Below are 22,580 nucleotides of genomic sequence, written 5' to 3'. Positions count from 1 at the left end.
CTCTTCCCTGGGGTGGGGGAGTCCAGAACTAGAGGGCATAGGTTTAGAGTGAGAGGGGAAAGATATAAAAGAAATCTAAGGGGCAACTTTTTCACTCAGAGGGTGGAATGAGCTGCCAGAGGAAGTGGTGGAGGCTGGCACAATTGCAACATTTAAAAGGCATTTGGATGGGTATATGAATAGGAAGGGTTTGGAGGGATATGGGCCAGGTGCTGGCAGGTGGGACTAGATTGGGTTGGGATATCTGGTCAGCATGGACGGGTTGGACCGAAGGGTCTGTTTCCATGCTGTACATCTCTATGACTCTATGACCAATGAACCTAAATGATCCCTTAGATACCACCAGTAAAACTAACGTCATTTACAAGATACCATGCAAGAACTGTAAAAAAACACATCGGACAAACTAGCAGGAAACTTGCTACCAGGATACATGCTACCAGGATACATGAATACCATTGGCCACCAAAAGGAAGACCCACTATCACTAGTTTCCATACATACAAAGAAGGACACTCTGACTGGGACAACACACACATCCTAGGACAGGCGAAACAAAGACATGCACGAGAATTCTTAGAGGCATGACATTCTAACCAGACACACCAATTTAGATCCTATCTACCTTTCCATGAAAAAAGGAACAGGAAATGACATCACCCGCCTTAAGAAACCAAAACCTATAGAGAGGCGGGACATACCATCAGTGCTTCACCGAAGACTCTCACTGATGATGTTACCTAGTCATGGTGACGAAACGCCTGAAAACAAACCTTCAAGCTCAGTGAGCATACTTAGACTTATTAACTTGAGCTACAAATCTTCTCAAAAATCGCTAATGGTTTACTGTTTTAAATAAACTAACCCAGAGAGTTAATCAATCCTTAAAGAACCAATTGATCACTAGACAATTATCATTACACTTACAAACACCTGTCTTACACGTGCTAAATAAACTGTGGCTGGTGTTTGGGGTAGGGCGAGGGGTTTTGTTCATTGAACTGTTGCATTAAGTAAAACTGCAGACAAATGGAACAATCTGATTGTACCACTGCATTTGAAGGATAGAGGAGCTAAACATTTTCAATTATGTTTCTGTTCATGCTAACAGCCAGGAGTCCATCTCAATAAAGGCATAATGTTTCTCAGTTGACTCAAGAAATATTTAGAATACCATAAATCAAATAAAGGAGTCTGTTTAGCTGATTACCATAATATAAACCTTACTGTAGAATACTGAAAGTTTACTGACAATCAGTTTGTGTAGCTTCATTTGCTTTAACTTATGCTTTAATACAGTAATACTACTTGCTGATTGAGACTACGGTCTGGACCATCACTGGTCTGAAGGGGTGTACACCTACACTGCTCCTGAGGCTGCTTGCTCCTCATCCCCACGTACGGCCCTTTACTCCTTATGTCCTGTCATAATTTTTTGTCTATATCTGTACATAGCAGTTCTCAAAGCTCTCTGCAGTCAAGTTGCAGCCCTCTTTCCTCAAATGCTCATTCTAGATTGAAGACTTCTGTTACTGATGGCCAAGTCTGTGATCAGTTTCATGAAGTTACATTATGACTTACATGAATCTCATAATATCACATTTACAGATGGAGTCTCAATTTAAATGAAACATATTTGGGAACATTTATACTCAGGCAATGTATATAAACATGCATCCTGCATCTTGCATTCATCTCTATTATACTTGGATGTATGTAAATACATACATTGCTTGATCACAGAGATATCAAAGCTTGGGTGTCCAAGCTGATATCAGTTTTATCGTTAACTGGATAACAGCAGGTTTTGATTCCTCTAAAGTTATCTGTCCAAGTATTCAGCTAAATTGGAACCATATGAAATCTTTGACTCTAACTTAGAATTGGAATCATTTTCATACAGTCCCAGTCACGAAGGAATTGCCCAATAGAAGCTTAAACCTGCCATGGAAATTATTGCAGAGTGGTGTGTTGGGACTTCTGATGAGTCCCAACATGCACCTTCCTGTCACATATTCCAAAGACAGTAAAGATCTGGTCTAACGTCTCACTGAAAGTCAAGTAAAAATGAAATTTTACTTTAATGAACTAGCATACTTAATTATTGTTTATTTTGTTTTTACATTAAAAATATAGCTGTATTTAATTATGTTAAACATGTGTAATTTTATTATGGGGAAACTGGGATTATCACAAGCAGTAATTTTTTTTATTAACTAACATCTGGGTCCTCCACCTGTTAGTAGCATGATTTTAAATCATTGAAAATAACAAGATAAATCATGTACTAGTTTGATTAATAGTTTCTTGCCAAATTAAATATTTCATTAAGAGGTAAAATCTTTAAGCTGTTCTTGCTTTTCCACATCAAATTAAATGAATTTTGTATAAGCAATGAATCAACATCCCCACTTCTCTTTCAGATCCTTCTTATGCCAATCAAGGGGTATAACAATCTGTTTTTTTAAATTTGCTATCAGCAACTCAGAAAATACACACCATTCCAAAAGCCTTCTTGAATAGTTAGAAATGGGCTCCATCAGTCTATACATATTATTTAGCTAAGGGGACATGGCCAAGTCTTGGAGAAAGCCAGTTTGGGTTGAAGTTAGTTTTAAACCAGCACTAAAGGTTGGGTGATTTGCATGTCATGTAACTTGCATTTAAAGTTCCCTGACCTCATGTGTTAGTTCTACCAATTTCACCCACACTCGGCTGACAAAACAGAAACTTTTCCTCAAGTGTTGCACTCGTGTCTGCTGTGAGTTTTTAAAAAAATTCACTCATGGGATGAGGGCATCACTGGCGAGGCTAGTATTTATTGTCGAGCCCTAATTGCCCAGGCGGCAGTTGACTCTTTACCACATTATTGGAGTTAAATGTAGACCAGACCAGGTAAGGATGGCAATTTCCTTTCCTAAAGGACATTAGTGACCCAGATGGGTTTTTCTGACAATTGGCAATGGATTCACGGTCATCAATAGACTCTTAATTCCAGGTTTTTATTGAATTCAAATTCGATTGCGACAAGATACAAACCTGGATTTCCAGAACATTACCTGAGTCTCTGGATTAACAGACCAATGATAACACCATTAGGCTGTCACCTTCCCTAAATTAGGGCACATAGAAAGTGAAGCAGCAATGAGAGCTTCAGTCGAACCTGTGCATGCACACAAGATCATCTCTCATTGGCTCCACTGGATTGATCACATTTTGACCTAATTGGGCACTAATGAACAATTATCTAATACATTGAAGAGTCATAACATGCATCATAAAACCATTCTTAGTACCAGTTAATAATTACATTAGCAATTCTATTGTAAATTGGTAGATATGTTAGTTTGAATCTATGATTGAAAAGCAACAGAAGTGCAGGTGCCATCAGTTTTGTAGAGTTTTATCATATCATTTTTAGCAGAAGGAGCACTTGCTTCCCAAATCTAATTTGGTAATTTTCACCTCCACAGTGACAATCAAGTTACAATGTCTGAAGCATGTTTCTCTTTTATGTTCTGTAAACCTGCAACCTGCTTTTTTAGCCTAAGATGCAAATTTTCTCCCTTTCCCTCTACCATTTATCACAGTACCATAAATACTGGTAAAGGATTTATATCAATGATACACAAACAGCTGTACATTGTACATGCAGACATTGGGTACATTTAATTCTCTGTAAGCAAAACTCAAGAAATTAATGGACTTTTAACTGATAAGAGATAGCTCCAATGTCTTCTACAGTCCAGGCAACAATGATATCCTACCCATTCTTAATATGCACAGCATTCTACCACCTTCTCCACTTCTTAATGACTAATGGCTTCATAAATTTTCAGTGAAAGTCTGCAGTCTCATTCGAGAGGTTGAGGCTGATGCATTCGATAGACGCTCGAGGGAGTTCAAATTTGCTGTCCTCTCTAATGATAAGCATTTAGTTCCCCGAGTCGGAGAAATAGATGCAGGGTACAGTATTGTCTCTCACTGAAGCAGATGAGAAGTGGGCACAGGGACTGAGCATTTCGTTAGCCTGGTTTAAAGGCTCAATTCAATGGGATTTTGTCCTAATTGGATTACAGGCTGTAAAGATCTTCCAGCCCTCATTTATTGCCCATGGCCATTCAAACCCCCAAGTCAACTTCTGATCCTTCCATGTCCATTCACTCAATATACACTTCACATAAAACCAATTAGACATTCATGAACAATGGAATATGCGGAAATGCTGAGGAAAAATACTTTTGTTCACAAATGTTCATTTGGAATAAAATGACGCTTTTATACGAATGTTGAAATACCAAAACACAGATTAGCAATAACAAAGGTTTCAAACACTTCAAATTTCAAACACTTCAAACTTCATAATCTTGTGCAAAGTAAACTTACAGACATTGGCAAAAGAGATTAGAAAAAAATTGTTAGAATCACTGATTCAAACAAAATCACAGATGTCTCTAGCTATTAAAACAGAACCCCGTTCAGTAAACCCTTTTAGTCTGGGTACTTGGTCAACCACGCGTAACAATGTACATTGGTGACTGGGCATGGATGTGTTGTGAATCATATAAAAGGTATGACGAGCATGGCCAGATGTGCTGACATGCGTTGGCATGGGCTATAAAGAATGACTGATGGGATGGGAGGACAGGAGTTAGCATTGAGGGGTAAGGGGCCAATGTGCTGAGTGGAGGAACGTAACTGGGAATACCTTTCAAACTGACTTTTCTAAAGGATTGCAACTGTTCTGAAGGTCTGTGAACCATGAGCCATTCCAGAAGCTGGTCCAACACCATAAGAATTGCACAGAGCTAAGAACTGATGACCCTCAATGGGTCACACTTAGTATGTTATCTTTTATCCAGTCCCAGTGAAAAATTAGACACTGTAAATGGCGATGGGAATCCAGAATATATAATCCCACCCACACTGTTTTATAAATGGCTCTGAGCTCTCTCTAACTTGGGAAAATTCAGGCCATAAGGTTGAGAATTGATTTTGTGATTTGAGAATAACCTGAACTAAAATTCTCACTGCCTTCATTAAAAGTTTTAAGGCTAGGTGCTAACTATTAAAATACAGTGCACCATTTGCTGAGAACAGCTGCATGGTTGCAGTTTCCCTTCTGAGGGTTAATAATTGACTGCATTATGATGGTTTCATATTTAATATTTTTTGAGGACTTGAGTTTGAAAGATTAAGGTTAATGAAAGGATGGCCAACTTCTTTACAAAGCACTTATTAGAAGCCACATAGATCCAGGTAATTGATGTTCTTTGTTAAGCAAACTCATTTCAGGGAAAATACCCAACTGTATTTGTGACTGGATCTTCTATTTGGACAATGTTTTGCTTGGAAGGCTTAGAAATAGATTTAGATTTTCAGATGGGGAAGACTGCTGGAAAAAAAAGTTGCATACAGAACTGGACTGCTTCAGATCTCAGGAGTCATGAACAGTACTGAACCATCAGCAAATATTTGTACTTCTGACATTATGTTGGAGGTAAGGTTATTGATGAAGTAGCTGACGGTGATTGAGCCTTGTCACAATTCCTATGGTGATACCCAAGAACCATTACCATTCTCCTTTGTGTTAGGTATGATTCCAAAAGGCACAGGGAGCTTTCCCCAGTTCTCGGTAACAAGAGAGTTTTGCTAAGGTTTTTTTTAAATGTCATATTCTGCCAAGTGCTGCCTTCATGGCCAGAGTAATGATTCTTACCTCCGTTACAGAATTTAGCTCTTGTGTTCATGTTTGGACTGAAGCTGTAGTGAAGTCAGGAACTGTGGGGCCCTGGGAGAATTCAAACTAAGTCAGTGAGCAGGTTATTCTTTGCAAGTGCCTCTTCATAGATAGAGAGTAGATTGATGGGGTAGTAATTGGCCACATTGGACTGGTCCTATTTTTTGCAAACAGAACACACGTGCAATATTTTTCACATTGCTGGGTGGATTAGAGACTAGGCTTAGGGAACACCAAGTTCAAGAGCAACAGATTTCATTGTCCTTGCCAGAGTATTGTCAGGGCCTTCTGTTGTATGGTTTAAAGCACACATTTCCTCCTAAGATAGTATTTAGTCAACATAGATTTTCATTGCTTGTTACAATTTTTAGATGCAAAATCTTCTGTCATTCTTCAGCTAATTGGGAATTTAAAACCTTTTCAGCAGTTACTGATCTCCACTGGGATCACAACGACAAAGACATGAATAAGAGTTTTGGTAAATTAACGAGTTGAGACAGCAGAGATGGTGAGTAGCGTGATCGTGTTTCCACCTCCATCTTAGTGACAGTACCACTGTCATTAGAAACTCATCTTGGGTCAAAAGACACAAAAGGTTGTGAATATCTGATTTGCATTGCAGGACAGTTATCTAAAAAGAGAATAGAGTCAGTAGCAATAGAACAGTGTTTGGAGTGGAAACTGAAAACAGTAATTGGCATCATAATATTTAATTGGAGGCCCCTTCTACTCATCTTGTCCTTCATGTCAATGAAGGAGTCTAATAGATTGGCAACAACGGAGAAGTTCAAGGGAGATGCTGATGAGCACTTGGCTCATAGCCTTGAGAGTTATGGCATTTCAAGTGCTCATCTAAGTACTTTTTAAAGCTTGTGAAATTTCCCACCTCACCTATCCTCCCACCTCTAGGTGAAAAGGTTTTCCTCAAGTCCCCTCTAAACCTCCTGCATTACACCTAAAAATCACACTTCCTCATTATTCATCCATTAACAAAGGTAAACAGTTGTTTTCAATTCACCCAGCCCATGCCCCTCAATCTTATACACCTCTATCAGTTTCCCATCAGCCTTCTCTGCTCCAAAGAAAACAATTGGCTGCTATGCAGCCTCTCTTTACTCCTTCCCAGTGAATTCCCCTTTTCACCCTGTCCAGTGCAACCACATCTTCCTTTATTAGTTCCAGAGCATTAGTAAGCACAACTCAAAAAACAAAAGGAAGCTTGCACTTCAGAAAAAAGATAAATGAAGCAAAGGAAAAGAGCACATTTTAACCAATGAGAGAAGCTTTGAAACAAAAATAAACTGCTGGAAAAGCTCAGCACATCTCGCAGCACCTATGGAGAGAGAAAAAGAATTAAACTTCCAATTCCAATATGACTCCCCTTCACGAGAACTCAAGTGAAGTTTCACAGGTTTTATTTCAAGCACCAAGACTTCATTACTTGTCAAAACTACCGAAGAGATTAAACTTCAGCATTTAATTACAGAATCAGAATTCCATTTGCTAAACTTTAAAAGTATGACACTATTGCTATCAGACACTATCAGAAAAAAACAAATTTTGCACAACTAACATGGAGGGTGCATGTTGATTTGGGATTAAATGCTTCTAAGCCAACACAAACAAGCAAAGTTTAATCAGGTTGCATTGTCTAAAAAGTACAATTTATATTTTAAAGGTTAGAAACACACACAATTGTACAATATTTACATATATTTAAAGTATACATTTCCCATTCAATTCAGTAACAAAAACCGAAGAAAAGCTAAGCAAATTCACAATTTAATCTTTAACCTGAGAATATTCCCAATTTTCCATCCTGTCCCCCTCTCTTGGCTCTGGTGCCCTAGATACGTTGCTCACGTGAACATTCTTCTCAAGAGAGTTTGGATAGTGAGAGTCAGCAAATTATTTGATTATGGAAATATCAGATCCAAGGCCATTACATATCCAACATGAACAGATGGGTACTTCCCAATGAAATAACATGGAGAATTCAGTGCAACAATTAATTCTAATCTCTATTTTCCGAAGAAACAGAGGTTAATCCAAGCATTTTGTTAATCCTGAGATTAACCAGTTCATCAGGGCTGCACAGTGGCTCAGTGCTTAGCATTGCTGCCTCACAGTGCCAGGGACCCAGGTTCGATTCCTGCCTCGGGTGACTGTCTGTGTGGAATTTGCACGTTCTCCCAGTGTCTGTGTGGGTTCCTCCAGGTGCTGCAGCTTCCTCCCACAATCCAAAAATGTACAGGTTAGGTGAATTGTCCATGCCAAATTGCCCGTAGTGTTAGGTGTATTAGCCAAGGGTAAATATAGGGTAGGGGAATGGGTCTGGGTGGGTTACCCTTCTGAGGGTCGGTGTGGAATTGTCGGGCCAAATGCCTGTTTCCACATTGTGGGGAATCTAATCTAAATAATATAGAAGAGGTGCATGTCAACTCTAAACAAACAAAATAAAAATCACTATTTTGTCATTTTATATAACAAGCTTTTATAGATACGTGTATGGGCAAGGTTTGGAGGGATATGGGCCAGGAGCCAGCAGGTGGGATTAGTTTTGGTTTGGGATTGTGTTCTATGACTTTAAAAATATCTGGTAACCACAAAGCTCTTAACAATACAGACAACCAAGTATTGAAATGCATTCATAACTTGAAATTCTGAATAAATACATTGATGCATCAGGAGATATCAGCAAAGAATGAAAGGAATAGGTAAGGACATGTACATTGAAACAAGATAAAGAAAATTCCTTTTCAAATGAAATCAAGGAACTGCAAATCAATTATTCTGACATCAATAAAGGAAAATTGATTGATGCATCAGGAATAACAGGGACTCTCACGTTCCAACTAATAACTCTTTCCTTATTATTTCTAACCTACGTATATTAGCCTGATCCAGAAAATAAATTTGCATTAATAAGCATTTCACAACCTCAGCATATCCCAAAGTGCTTCACAATTGAAGATGCATATTAAGTGTACTCACTATTGTAATGTTCGGGAAGGGACAGCCAATTTGAAAATTAGCAAGCACCCAAATAAACGATATTCTAATATGTAGACAATGTGCTTTTAGTAACAAGCTGAAGGGAAGCCAATTTGGTCAAATTCATGAAGGATGCTAAATTAGGGCAATAGTTATAATCTAATTCAGTATCCAAACCAGTTAAAGACATAGACAAAAGTTGCCAGTGGGCAGAAATGTTGCAGATGACATATATTAACCAATAAAAAGGTGTTACACAAAGAAAAACATGGGAAACTTAATGAACTATCTACTAATTTGGATGATGCTTTTAAAAAAAAGGAAAATGGGATGAATGTTAATCACTGTTCAGCCAAAAACCTATGGTTGTTGTAAGGTTGCTCTATCTCATTTAGTCTTGGTAAATAAAAGGAAATCCAGATTGTAACTTTTAATCAGGTGCAAGATGTGCAAATTCTGATCAGTCACCTGACGTACACTCCATCTGATTAAAATCCTTGGAAAACATACAATTTACTACAGTATAGTTGTACCTTAGAAATTAAAACAAAAACAGCAGAGTTGATGAAATATGGACAAATAGCCCATAATAGTTCATGGAGGGTTAATCTGATGAAAACTGGCATTAACCCAAAAAAAACCAAGGAGTATGTTAAATAACGAGAATATGGAGAGGCTAGGAGGAGCAAGTGTGTAAAAGCAGTAGACAAGGCCTCAGTTGCCTGTGGGCATCTGTGTGCGCGCGCGCGGCTGCACACACATGTAGGGGTTGTGCTATGTGATTATATATTATGCACACCAATTTTGCAATTGGACACACAGGACATTTTCATGAGTGAACGTTGGAAGAGGTACAGAGATGGAAAGAGTTAGAGCCATAATAATTTAAATAGGAAGATGAAAACATTGTCTATGTAGGTTTGGGAGCCAGGAGTAAAGGTTCAAGGAGTGATGTATAAACAGGACTGGTAGAATAAGGTAAAGCTTTGTATAAGGTGTTCATTTTGAAAGTGTGGAGAATGGGATGTTGGGGACAAAGACATTAACTCAACCAGAGGTGACATTGGCAGTGATGAGAGTTTCAAGACTGATGGTGGGCTTCTACATAAATAGAAGAAATAATTGTGATGATGGAGAGGGCATGGAATTTGAATCTAATTGAGTCAAACAAGTTGCCAAATTGGTGAACTGTCTGGTTCCGCTTGTGATAACAGCTGATGAGGAGTAGGAAAGTAGTGGAAACTACATGACAATTAGGTCAAAAAGTTCAAAAGAAATTAAAGTGGGTGCTGTCATCACATATTGGGAAGTTGGCTCATTACCTTCAGATGACTCATTTCCTAGGTTGATTATGTTAGCTTGTACAAGGGGGCATAACTACAAATTGAGGTGTGATAGATTTAAGATAGATGTCAGAGGCAGGTTCTTTACTCAGAGTGGTAACGGCATGGAATGCCCTACCTGCCAATTTAGTTAATTCAGCCACATTAGGGAGATTTAAACAATCGTTGGATAAGCACATGGATGATGATGGGATAGTGTTGGGGGACAAGCTGAGAATAGTTCACAGGTCGGTGCAACATCAAGGGCCAATGGACCTGTTCTATGCTGTATTGTTCTATATTCTGTGTTAGACCACAGCTATAATATTGTATCAAATTTTCAATCCAGATTATAGAAGGGATATGATTGCACTGGACAAGATGCAGTGGTGATTTACCAGGATGTTGGCTGAGCTGGAGAGTTTTTGTTATGAAGAGAGATTGAACAGATTTGGGTCATTTTCCATGGAGCATAGGGGACTGATAGAGTCATGATCGAGATATATAAAATTGAGGGACATAGACAAAGTAGATGGGTAAAAACCTTTCCCCCTCAGAGGAGGGATGATTGACAAGGGGCCATTGATTGAAGGCAAGGGTCAGGAGGTTTAGATAGGATGTGAGGAAATATTTTCTCACACATAGGGCAGGAGAAATCTGGATCTCTCTGCTTGCAAAGATGGTAGAAGCAGAAACTCTTATAACATTTAAGAAATGTTAGCAAGTTTTGAGAAGATTTGTAGCTCAGGCTGAGGTTTGGGATGTAGGTTTGCTCGCTGAGCTGGAAGGTTCATTTCCAGATGTTTTGTTACTCTACTAGGTACCATCTTCAGTGGGACTCAGGCAAAGCAATGCTGAAAATTCCTGCTTTCTATTTATATGTTTGGGTTGATTATGTCATTTCTGGTGGTGATGTTATTTCCAGTGATGAAGTCACTTCCTGTTCCTTTTCTCAGGGGGTGGTAGATAGGGTCTAACTCTATATATTTGTTGATAGAGTTCTGGTTTGAATGCCATGCTTCTAGGAATTCTCATGCGTCTTTGTTTGGCTTGTCGTAGGATGGAAGTGTTGTCCCAGTCGAAGGTGTCCTTCCTCATCCGTATGTGAGGATACTAGTGAGAGAGGGTCATGTCTTTTTGTGGCTAGTTGGTGTTCACCTATCCTGGTGGCTAGTTTGTCCAACGTAGTGTTTGTTACAGTCCTTGCACGGTATTTTATAAATGACATCAGTTTTGCGCATTGTCTGTATAGGGTCTTTCAAGTTCATTAGTTACTGTTTTAAGTGTGTTGGTGGGTTTGTGGGCTACCACGATGCCAAGGGGTGTTAGTAGTCTGGCAGTCATTTCCGAGATGTCTTTGATGTAGGGGAGAGTGGCTCGGGTTTCTAGACATGTTTTGTCTGCTTGTTTGGGTTCATTGCTGAAAAATCAGTGGACTGTGTTCGTTGGGTACCCATTCTTTATAAATACACGGTTTAGGTGATTTTTCTCTGCTCTGTGTAGCTCCTCTGTGCTGCAGTGCGTGTTAGCTCGTTGAAATAATGTTCTGATGCAGCTTCGTTTGTGGGTGTTGGGATGATTGCTTCTGTAATTCAATATTTGGTCCTTATGTGTTGTTTTCCTGTAGATGCTGATTTGAAGTTCCCCATTGGCTGTTAATTCTACTGTGACACCTAGGAATGGCAGTTTGTTGTTGTTTTCCTCCTCTTCAGTGAATTTTATGCCAGTAAGGGTATTATTGATGGTCTTGAAGGTTTCCTGTAATTTGTTTCGTTTAGTGATGACAAAGGTGTCTACGTGCATTGCTTCGCCTGAGGCCCACTGAAGATGTTACCTAGTAGGGTAACGAAACGTCTGGAAATGAACCTTCCAGCTCAGCATGCAAACTTACATTTAAGAAATGTTTACATGTGCACTTATGATGCCAAAGCATACAAGGCTATAGGCCAATTACTGGAAATTCTACTGGAATAGTTAGATGGTTGTTTCAGTTTGGTGCAGATTCGATGGAGTGAAAGGCTCTCTTCTGTGCTATGGTCATCTGTGACTATGCCAAGAAGAGAATGTAGATGCAATGGGAAGAGACCAAGTATACATGTATGGGAAACTCAGGGTAATTGTCTGGATTGGAAAAGAAGATAAGTCTTGAGATACTCTGGCTATATGGGTAGACTAGAGCAAAATCAGATGATAGCAGTTGCACTGAACTGGACAATGGTGAATAGTGCAAAACAATGACATGGTCATTCACAAGAAAGGCTTGAGGTGATGAAGAAAAATGCATCTGGCTCAGTCATGGAGAATGTCATTTATGACTTTGTTTCAGCCTGTTTCAAAACTGTAGCCTAGCTCAAAAAATATTAAAGATGACATGAAAGCTATGATTTAAGAAGGCAACACTACATGTGGAAACAGGATCTTAGAGATAAAAGGGAGTTTGAAATTATAACACCAAACTTGTAAATCAAATATTAAATCCATATATGCCTCTGGTGGAGTCTATTTTTGAGTTGACGTTTGGCAGAATTGATTTGTATCTGGCAAGATTTCAAAAATAATCCATTACATTGAAAATTATTCTACTTGATAGCAACTTACACTGGTTGCCAATATGCATTGCCACTAAGATGGACATGGTGAGTCTTAAGCTGAGAACACCTATGCTGCTCAGCTTTCGAAACTGTGTTGTGCTTTTCGTATCAATGATGCATGGGAGCTTATCCTGCTGTTCTGTTTAGTTTCCAACAAATTAAAGATTTCACCATAAGTTGCCACCTGCATCTTATGGAACAATATGTACTAGTGAGGAGTGTTCAAAAGGAAGCAATATCAGCAGGAAATCCATTGCAAAAGATCAGATGATGTGTCAATTAGGCAAGCAACAAGCTAGTCAACTTAATGGACTGCCACTTCTCACATGTTGTGAACTTTGTTCTTTCCAGTAAAAATGTGTTTCCTAATCAGAAACTTTGCCCTCTGATGTCATCTATATTGTGTTGGGTGGGGATCAAATAGATGTCAGGAAGATAAGCACCAATGAAGTACTGATGGTGAGATGGGTTTATTTTTATGCAGCAATAAGCAGTTTCGGAGCAGATCAACTCCTTTCAGTCACAGGACATCCACTGGGAGTGGAACCAAAGAAAAATAATTGAAGCTTATTGGACAAGCTTCACAAAACAACAGTGTTGTGTTATGCACAATGTGCATTTAGTTGATTTTATTCAAGAAAAGATGAATGTCAGAGAAAATACAGAAATTCCCATAATACACAGAAGACATAAGTTAGATCACATAGCAGAAAACTGTTTGAAGAGGTTTACTTGTAACCATATTTCCCAACCTGCTTTGCAGCTAGACACAGTAACACCTCAATTTTGTTTTACATCAGCTTCTTGGTTATCAGCAGAGTTCAGGGTTATAAACATCACGTGTTCTCATAATACAAAACTAAAACTTATAACAGACAATTTAAAAAAAAACATAAATATGTGATGCACATTAGTGTAACAAAAGAATTTTTGTAAACATTTTTTCAAACATAACGTGCATAAAATAGAGACACTGCAGTCATACAACAAGCATTATTTGACTTAAAATAAAGTAGTAAAATTCAAAAGTAATTATAGGCATTTTCCACTAAACCTACAAGTATTAAAACTTGTGTTGAAATTATTCTTCAAATATAGACGTAGTGGTTTTGTAATACTGTTATGCCACCTTGGCACTTCTCATAGGAGGGAGTTGCTAATCAGTGACTCTGCTGAGACAGTGGATTACTTCTAACTGTCATCGGGACTTAAGTGTTTTTGTTAAATCCAAAAAATATTCTGCTTATGGTAAACCTACTTACGTCAGGAATTTTCTATGACTTCTTTTACTGTTATTAACAGATGATATAGGACAAATATTGCAAATTATTCAGTGACCAGGAACTGCTAGAGGAAAAGATATCACAGTGACATGAATGAATGAAAAATTCTCATGGCACATCTTTGATTTCACTGTACCACTACTGAGAATATTTCACTGTAGAATGAAGTCTCCACTGAGAACTAAGCCCTGTAAAGTGTTGAGATCCTGTGCACATAACAGCATAAGGCAGCTGTCTACAAAGTACCAAAAAAAAAGTTTAACATATCGTAAGATCAATATAATGCTATTGTGCATTATTACATCACCAGTATAGTATACTATACACTATAGGTATCTCAAGTAATTGAGTGACAGTTCAACAGATTATTACTGTAGACACATTTGTAAATGTCTAACATATGTAAAATAAAATTCTGTTTGCAGCAATATTAAAAAAATCTTTCCACAGCGAAATTTTGGATCTAAATTAGGGAAGATATATTGTATTGATAAGCAGTTTCACTACATTCTTGAAATTAAGTGTTTTAGTGCATTGTATCTTTAATCAGCCACCTGCTCCCTACTACCTATACACTTTCATCTAATGCAACAGAATAGCTTAGCAAAACTATTTTCGAACTGTTACTTGATTCGGATTCTGGGCTGAGTAACAAAACAAAGGTAGTTGTCGCTATCTGCATGTAAGTGGAAGATAACAATTACATGTTGATCTCTGACAACCACATTTAGAACAGTTGATTATTTGCCTCTATTTTCTGCTTCTAACCTCAACAGCTGACTACAGATGTGTCAGTTTCTGCACTCAGCTGGCATTTTCCAATTACAAAAAAGTCACATTGTTTGCCTGCTAAAACAAGCTGCAATTTAATCAACAGTAGACAAACATTTTAATCATAAATTTGGTATCAATAAACTTTAAATTAGACAAAGATGCGCAAGTTTCAGATACAAATAATATTAAAATGACTAAACCACCTCTTTTTTTTTCCTTTCTTAAACAAATGAGGTAGGCAAAACAATTTTTTTTAATAAGTAGTTCGGGAGATTTACGAGTGCAGGATTTGTTAAACTGCTTTTTTTTACTGCTACAAATAAGTAAAATCTTGGAGAGGCATCCATAATACTGTAACAAAACATCAAGTTTCTGTTCTGCCCCACAAAGCCGTACAAATCTGAAAACCTTGTCCTCCACACCAATTTCAACTGACTTTTAAAAAAAGTTTTGGAGAACACAAGCAAAACCTGATATACAGAAAATGACCAAAACACCCGTCCCTTGCAAAGACCAACACAATTAATTGCTTTCATTTTGTCATTCACATTTCAATAAAAACTCCTAACTTGCATTTTTTCTCCTTAACACTCTGTTACCTTACAAAAGAAAAGTCACTTAGAATGATACACATTTTAAAAACAAATTTCCCCTTTCCCATGCTACAAATTTCTCTACTGTCAGCATATCACTGTTTCCACTTCCCACTTGTCCAACCACCTTAAAACCAACCATCTGCATTCTTAGGGCACTTTTCTCAAGTAATACATAGTCATCTTAAATTAAGGGATGTATATTTGAGATGAGGTGTTTTCTTCTACTCTAGACTGGTTGTCACCTGACAGTAAAATTCTAACAGCACCAGTAGCATTGCTTCCTTTTTACAGATCACAAATTCAGTGACAGGTCTAAGCAATGCATTGCATCAGTGCAGTTTGTTCTCCAGTTGTTAGTTAATTCAAGGTTTCCAAGATCTTCTGAAGACTCCTGTTGCTCTTGACGCATAAATAGCTTTCCTACCAGCTGAGGAGTGAACTCCTACCAAGAGTCATGAAGTAAACCTGGCTGCTTCCACCAGAACGGACTGAAGCAAAGAAGACCTTTTAAGAGAAAATTGAATAAGTGACACATTTTCTTAACACAGGTAGAGACTGTACAGGCTGTTCTGCTATAACGTGCCTTTTGTTGACGTGAATTGGCTATAATGTGATTGACAAATTGTGGATATTGTTTGGATAATGCAAACCTTCTATTGAACGATTATAGCGATTTCCTATAGTGGTTTTCCATAGTGCAATTTTCACATCATTAGGTTGCAGAGTAACACAACTGTCGTATTATACCAGAACAACCGTATCTGATTGACCTCAAACACAAGTTAGATGCCTCCATGTGAACATACTAAAACAAAACTCTCAAAAACACGTACTTTATCATTTCGTTCACAAAGGAACTTTAGTCGCTGCGCTCTCTTGTGCATAAATACACCATCCAAGTGTCCAGTCTCCACTGAGCGGATTTCAATGGCTTTTTCTCCCCAACCCATAATCTGATTAGATCGAATATAGGCTGTTTTAAAAAAGGGAAAAACATATGAGAATTTCAGAATAAAAATCTCTCAACACCAGTGATAAATATAAAGTTGGTTTCACCTCTACTATAAGCAGTACCAGAACCTCATTAGAAATATGGATTAGCAAGAAAAGTGTGGCTTAACCATTATAAAAACTTATTTCCAAATAATTTTATTTTCCAGCTGCCCTCTCATTTTATTTTCTGTGAATAAAACAACTTTCGTTAGAAATACACATGATATCCTGATGTTATTTTAATACTTTGAATCACTCCCAGTAATCACTTTCCACAATGAAGCCAAAAGGTTTGTGTCAAGGTATGCTTGACCCAGATTATAATTATACCATAATGTAAGACTGTAGTGCAGTAGTCATTGCATGGCTGCACTACTTTACAGTGAAAATGGCTGGATTTAGATTTCACCAGTGCAGTATATATTTTGTAGAATACTGGACTTGAAATACAAGAGATTTGTACACTCATATCTCTGAGTCAAGTAAATTTCAACCCTCTTTTTGCTCTTTGAACAAGTTAATGAATTTGCTTTGAAATTCATTGGCAGGTGAACTGCAAAATGATCATTCCCTTGAAGGATGAAGTATGAATAACATCTGTCCAGTATCAATGGTCTATCTTTTATCAACTAACACAGAAACATTCGTGATAAATTATTCCGTTGCCCAATCCATCTTGCTCTCCCAGTTAGAACAAGTAAAATCTCAGATTTAAATAAATTATCAACATTTCAACATATAATTTCATTTTTGAAAAATAAAGAAACACTCAGTTTTCAGTTTAAAGAATTGCTTGTCAATATGAGCTTTTAAAGTTTTGGTCAATGCTCCTACAAGTGTCAAGACGATGTATGCGAATAAATCTTTATTATTTTTTAAATGGTCACTATGATTTATAATATGCATTTGTTTTGGGGGGTGGGCATCTTTGGAGTCATAACATATATCCAAAGACTTTCAATAGAAGTAAAATGAAACATTTTCTTGATGGCTCAACAAATTTACCAACATCATAGCAAATGGACATAAATCAAGTAGGTGTGGATTTAAACTCCAACCCTATGGTCAACAGGCAAAAGTGGACTGCAGATGATGGAAACCAGAGTCTAGATTAGAGTGGTGTTGGAAAAGCACAGCAGGTCAGGCAGCATCTGAGGAGCAGGAAAATCAACGTTTCAGGCAAAAGTCCTTCATCAGTCTTTCTTGAAGAAAGGCTTTTGCCCAAAACGTTGATTTTCCTGCTCCTCGGATGCTGCCTGACCTGCTGTGCTTTTCCAGCACCACTGTAATCTAGTCTATGATCAAACAGTCTAGTTACAATTACAGAACATTGGGCAGTACTCCAACAGGTCTATTTGAGACCGCCAGCTTTCAGAGCCCCTGCTCCTTCTTTAGGCAACTGCTTTGTCCACCCCAGTCCTACACCAGCAGCCAAAAAATCATTGGTAAAATTAAAACAAGTCACTCCAGCCAGGCATCAATAACATAAGGAGGGAAAGAAAAATGGCAAGATATTTCTATATGAAGATTCGAAAAAAAATGTTAAAGAATTATTTATATATTGCTTATTATAAATGTTTGCAAAAATGTTTTCCAAATACAATTTTGCTATTAACATGCCTGATGAGTTTGATTAAAAAGAATATATGCACCTTGCAAGGAATTTTATGAGATAATTTTTTTTAAGAAGTTGGACAATGTTAAGCGCCCACATTGTTCCATGACAGATGACCCAAAAATTTTTGGAGAAACTCAGCAGGTCTGGCAGCATCTATGGAGAGACAGCAGTTAACATTTCGTATTCTTTTTCTAAACAGAGTTTCTTCAGTAATTTGTTTCTGTTTCAGACTTCCAGCATCCACAGTTCTGTTTTCTTTCAGCAATATGATACAGTCTTTCAAAGAACAACTTATCCCCAACTTAGAAAATATTGAAGATGGTTAGCTTGAATGAGGGAAATATTAGTAAATTCAGTTTTTGAAAATAGCTAAGATATATACGAAATGAGTGAAATGTTTTAATGGTACTGCAAAATGACAAGTGTGCCTGTCCATGGCTATGATTTATGACAACATTGAGCTGGACTATTTAAGATATAATTTGCACTGGATGTAGGTTTGCTCGCTGAACTGGAAGGTTCATTTTCAGACGTTTCGTCACCATACTAGTTAATATCTTCAGTGGGCCTCCGGACGAAGCACTGCTGATGATTCCTACTTTCTATTTATCGGTTTGAAATTTGACCACACCATTCTGCAACATGCCCTTTAGCCTCTCTTTGGAAGATATTACAAAGTGGTAGCAACAGAAATCTAGGATCAAGAAGTAAAGTCAGCCAATTTTCAAAAGCTGCATGGGCATTTTCTCAGTCTCTACATTATGAGAAATTAAAACAATATGATGACAAGGAAGGCATTACAGAAACTGTTGCCTAGTATCATATTCAAAAATTCAAAATGCCAAAATGAAAAATACAAGCTCAAAAGAACAGGTTATTATTTTTAAATGCACTTCTCAGAAGATAAGTCCATGTGATCTCAAGCACCATTTTATAATGGTGTTTTATCTCTTACCGACAGAAGTAGGCATCTCTCCCCATTGTAGAACTACATCCTTAGTAATTCGTCCATACGTGTTAACATAGACTCCTTCATCTTCATAGCAGACCAATAATTCCATTCCATCAGTGTTTGGAAGTATGATAATTGCATGTGGTTGGATGCTGCTTTGGATCTGCCAAAAAACAGCTTCCAATTTAGTCTCAACCGTAAAGAAACAACAGTACTCAAAAATAACAAAGATCTCAAAAGAGGTTCTTTCCCCCCCCCCCCCAGATTTATTGTATAATCTACATCAGCTTCAGTGACTGGTTAAACAGTTCACTAACATATGCATTATTTAATGCATTCCCACTTTTAACAGTCTGTTCGTACATCACAAGACTTTCGTCCTCCCACAGTTAAGGCATGCTTATTTTTTTCTCTCATGATATGTTGATTTATATTTCTCTGTATTGGAACTCCAGTCTACAGTTCTATATTATTAAAGGTGATCTAATCATTCTACAACCTTTTGAATTCTTACCACTTGTTGTTCCTCTAATTAGATATGATCAGAAAACTTTAGTATTATTCCTGCATGTCCAGTTCCAAATCACTTAAAAACAAATTAAGTAATAGCATAGATCACTGGCACATACAACTGTTTGCATTCTACCATTTAGAAAATATCTACTTATCCTTATTTCTTTCAATCCTTGGTCATCACTCTACATATACAGGTACAACCCATTCAAGACTGCATATTCTCACTTCTGAGAGAACTCTTGTTAATGGCTTGATACAGACACAACATATTCCCTTCATCTATACACACTGTTTGCTGGTACATCGACAAAGATGGGGTGGTAGGCTAAAAATTGGCTGTCATAAAAATGCATTAGCTTTATGGATACCTTTGAATATCTTGTAATAAGAAACCAATGACTCAAACTCTAAATCTTGTGCAAATTTCAATTCAGTTCAACAGTGATGCATAATGCAAACATTTAGAATGTTGACAGATAAGTTACACATGCTCTGAAATCAATTTACACTATTGTATCAAAGACTCAGCCATTAGAGGCTCAATGATGCTTTTTGTTAGAGTTTCCAAGAAACACAGTTTGATCCAAACCTGAACCTCAAAAGATATAATGTTGAAATTGTGTTTTACAGTAAGAAATCCAATTCCCCCACCATTTTGATTTACTTTTTCAGAATAACAATATATATACATTCAGAATTGTAAAGGTTGCATAAAGAGGACATCTGTTTATAGGTTTTAATAATCTCCAATTGTAGAAAACAAAATAATTAGTCATTTGACAACTTCAGGTGTGTCTTAACTGAAACTAAGTTTTGAATATTAGTGCAGAAACTGGCACTGAACAAAAGCGCTACGCAAACCTTGTGAAGCATTTGAAACCATTATAATAAATCATTTCAAACATTTAAGATTTATTTTGTGGAAAGGTGAAGAATATAATCTTACATGTGTTGGCAGGTAAATGTCATACACAGTTCCTGAATCCACATCAACAGCATGGAAGCCAGCGCTGGAGCCATAGATCACTTTTAGCCTCTGCCCTTCCTCCACTGTGAGGTCTACCAATAATGGCCTGTGCAACATGTCTGTAAATGACTGTGAGGAAATAAAATGCAACAGCAGACATCGTTGCTCACTCGATCTAATAATAAGTAAGCAAATTTATATTAACATTTTTCAACTATTTTCCAGTTTGAAATACTTTCCCATGTGCAGCTAAATTATGATTTTTTTCCAAAAATACTTGACAATGAATGAAAAATTACATTCTGAAATTATACACAAATCTATTGTGTGCACGTGTTCTTTTTCAGATGGATGTAGAACTAATCCCGATATAGGGTATTTGACGGAAATAAGACAAAGGCTAACTACAGTAATTAAATAATTTCCATATTTATTGGCCCGAAATAGAATCATCTTAAAACAGTTTCTTTCTCAAAGAGCAAGGGCGAGGGCGCTCAAGAGAGAGAGAGAGAGAGAGAGAGAGAGAGAGAGAGAGAGAAAGAAAAAGAGAGAGAGAGAGAAAGAGAGAAAGAGAGAAAGAGAGAAAGAGAGAGAGAGACAGAGAGAGAGAGAGAGAGACAGAGAGAGACAGAGAGAGACAGAGAGAGACAGAGAGAGACAGAGAGAGACAGAGAGAGACAGAGAGAGACAGAGAGAGACAGAGAGAGACAGAGAGAGACAGAGAGAGAGACAGAGAGAGAGACAGAGAGAGAGACAGAGAGAGACAGAGAGAGACAGAGAGAGACAGAGAGAGACAGAGAGAGACAGAGAGAGACAGAGAGAGACAGAGAGAGACAGAGAGAGACAGAGAGACATACACACACACACACACACACAGACAGACAGACCAAGGGCGAGGGCGCTCCAGAGAGAGCGACGGCACTCAAGAGATAGCGAGGGCTGGGGGTGGAGAGAAAGAGAAAGTGCGAGTGAGAGAGACAGAGAAAGAGCAGGAGACAGAAAAAGCAGTGAGAGAAAACTTGGTGGGATTGAGAGGGGTGAGGATGATATAGAGAGGATACAGAGAGATTATAGACAAGTAGCATGAGTGGACAAACATGGATAAATGTGAAAACCAAACGAACTGCAGATGATGGAAATTGTAACAAAAACAGAAATTGCTGCAAAAGCTCAGTGGGTCTGACTGCTCCTGCAGAGAAATCAGAGATAATGTTTTGGGTGACCACTCCTCAGAATTCTGACAATGATATATGATCATTCCAAGGTTCAACTGAAACATGTAAACTGATAACACCTAAAATGGATCCAAAGATGATGTTTCTTTGGCTGAGTGGCTCAGAACAAGTGGTCACAATTTCAGGATATGGGGTAGACTATTTCAGTGATGAGGAAAAATCATTTCACAGAGGGTAATGAACCTGTGGAACTCTCGACCACAGAAGACTGTGGAAGCCAAGTCACTGAATATATTTAAGAAAGAAATAAGAAGGTTAATTGCTTAGTGCTACACTGGATGTGGTGATTGAAGTAAAAACCCTCAGCTCATTTAGAAGGTTCCATCATCGTCAGATGCTGGAGGGTGAGAATAGAATGGGTAAGAAGTTTTTTGTCCCCCAGCCAGTGCAATCACGTTGAGTTAAATGGCCTCTTTTGCATTATGAACGCTCCTATGATTCTCATGACAGACCCTTTAGTCACATACAACTGAAAATATTCTTTCAGCATCTGCCTTTTGGAATCCCCTCAGAATCATATGTTCCAATTAGACTCAGTTTCATTTTTCTACATTCCAATAGGTATAAGTCCAACCTGCTCCAACTTTCCACATTAGGCAAAACCTTCACCCGAGGAATCAACTTAGGGAAGCCTTCTCTAATTGGCCATTTTGTCCCTTCATAAAGAGGTGCCAAAATAGTATGCAGAAATAAGTATATGGGTGCAGCAAGACTTTGCTGCTTTTATACTCCAGCCCCCTGCTAAGCACTTTTTGTGATACATATAGAAAAGGCATTCAGATTCTCTGTACCACAGCGTTCTTCAGTCTCTCTCGATTTTAAGTAATATTTTGCTTTCCTATTCTTCTACCAAAATGGGCAATTTCAAATTCTGTCATGTGAGACTCCATCTGCCAAATTTTCACTCATTCATTTTATCTCATGCTATTTTGTAGATACTTTGGACCAGATCTGGAGTTTTAATTCAGACCCTGACATCAGGGTCAAGTTGAGGACCAC

General features: G+C 37.8%; 1 protein-coding gene across 5 annotated transcripts in view; it reads right to left on the bottom strand.

Moving 5' to 3' along the window:
* Window positions 1–13,244: 13,244 nt before the first annotated feature.
* The window catches only part of map4k4 (mitogen-activated protein kinase kinase kinase kinase 4), a 279,063-nt gene continuing 269,727 nt past the window's right edge, over window positions 13,245–22,580 (bottom strand). For all 5 annotated transcript variants that reach the window (XM_087988113.1, XM_043691713.2, XM_087988114.1 and 2 more), the window contains 4 exons: window positions 20,326–20,475; window positions 18,867–19,026; window positions 16,134–16,273; window positions 13,245–15,804 (listed from right to left, as the gene is read on the bottom strand). In XM_087988113.1, coding sequence (XP_087844239.1) covers window positions 15,721–15,804; window positions 16,134–16,273; window positions 18,867–19,026; window positions 20,326–20,475 — 534 coding nt within the window. In that variant the 3' untranslated portion in view covers window positions 13,245–15,720. The remainder of the gene's footprint in view (window positions 15,805–16,133; window positions 16,274–18,866; window positions 19,027–20,325; window positions 20,476–22,580) is intronic.

Source organism: Chiloscyllium plagiosum, unplaced genomic scaffold (genome assembly GCF_037043375.1).
Source record: "Chiloscyllium plagiosum isolate Xiang-an unplaced genomic scaffold, Cpla_swu_hap1 HiC_scaffold_6, whole genome shotgun sequence".
NCBI lineage: Eukaryota > Metazoa > Chordata > Chondrichthyes > Orectolobiformes > Hemiscylliidae > Chiloscyllium > Chiloscyllium plagiosum.
Note: the sequence above shows the minus strand (reverse complement) of the source record. Positions and strands in the feature narration are given on the sequence as shown.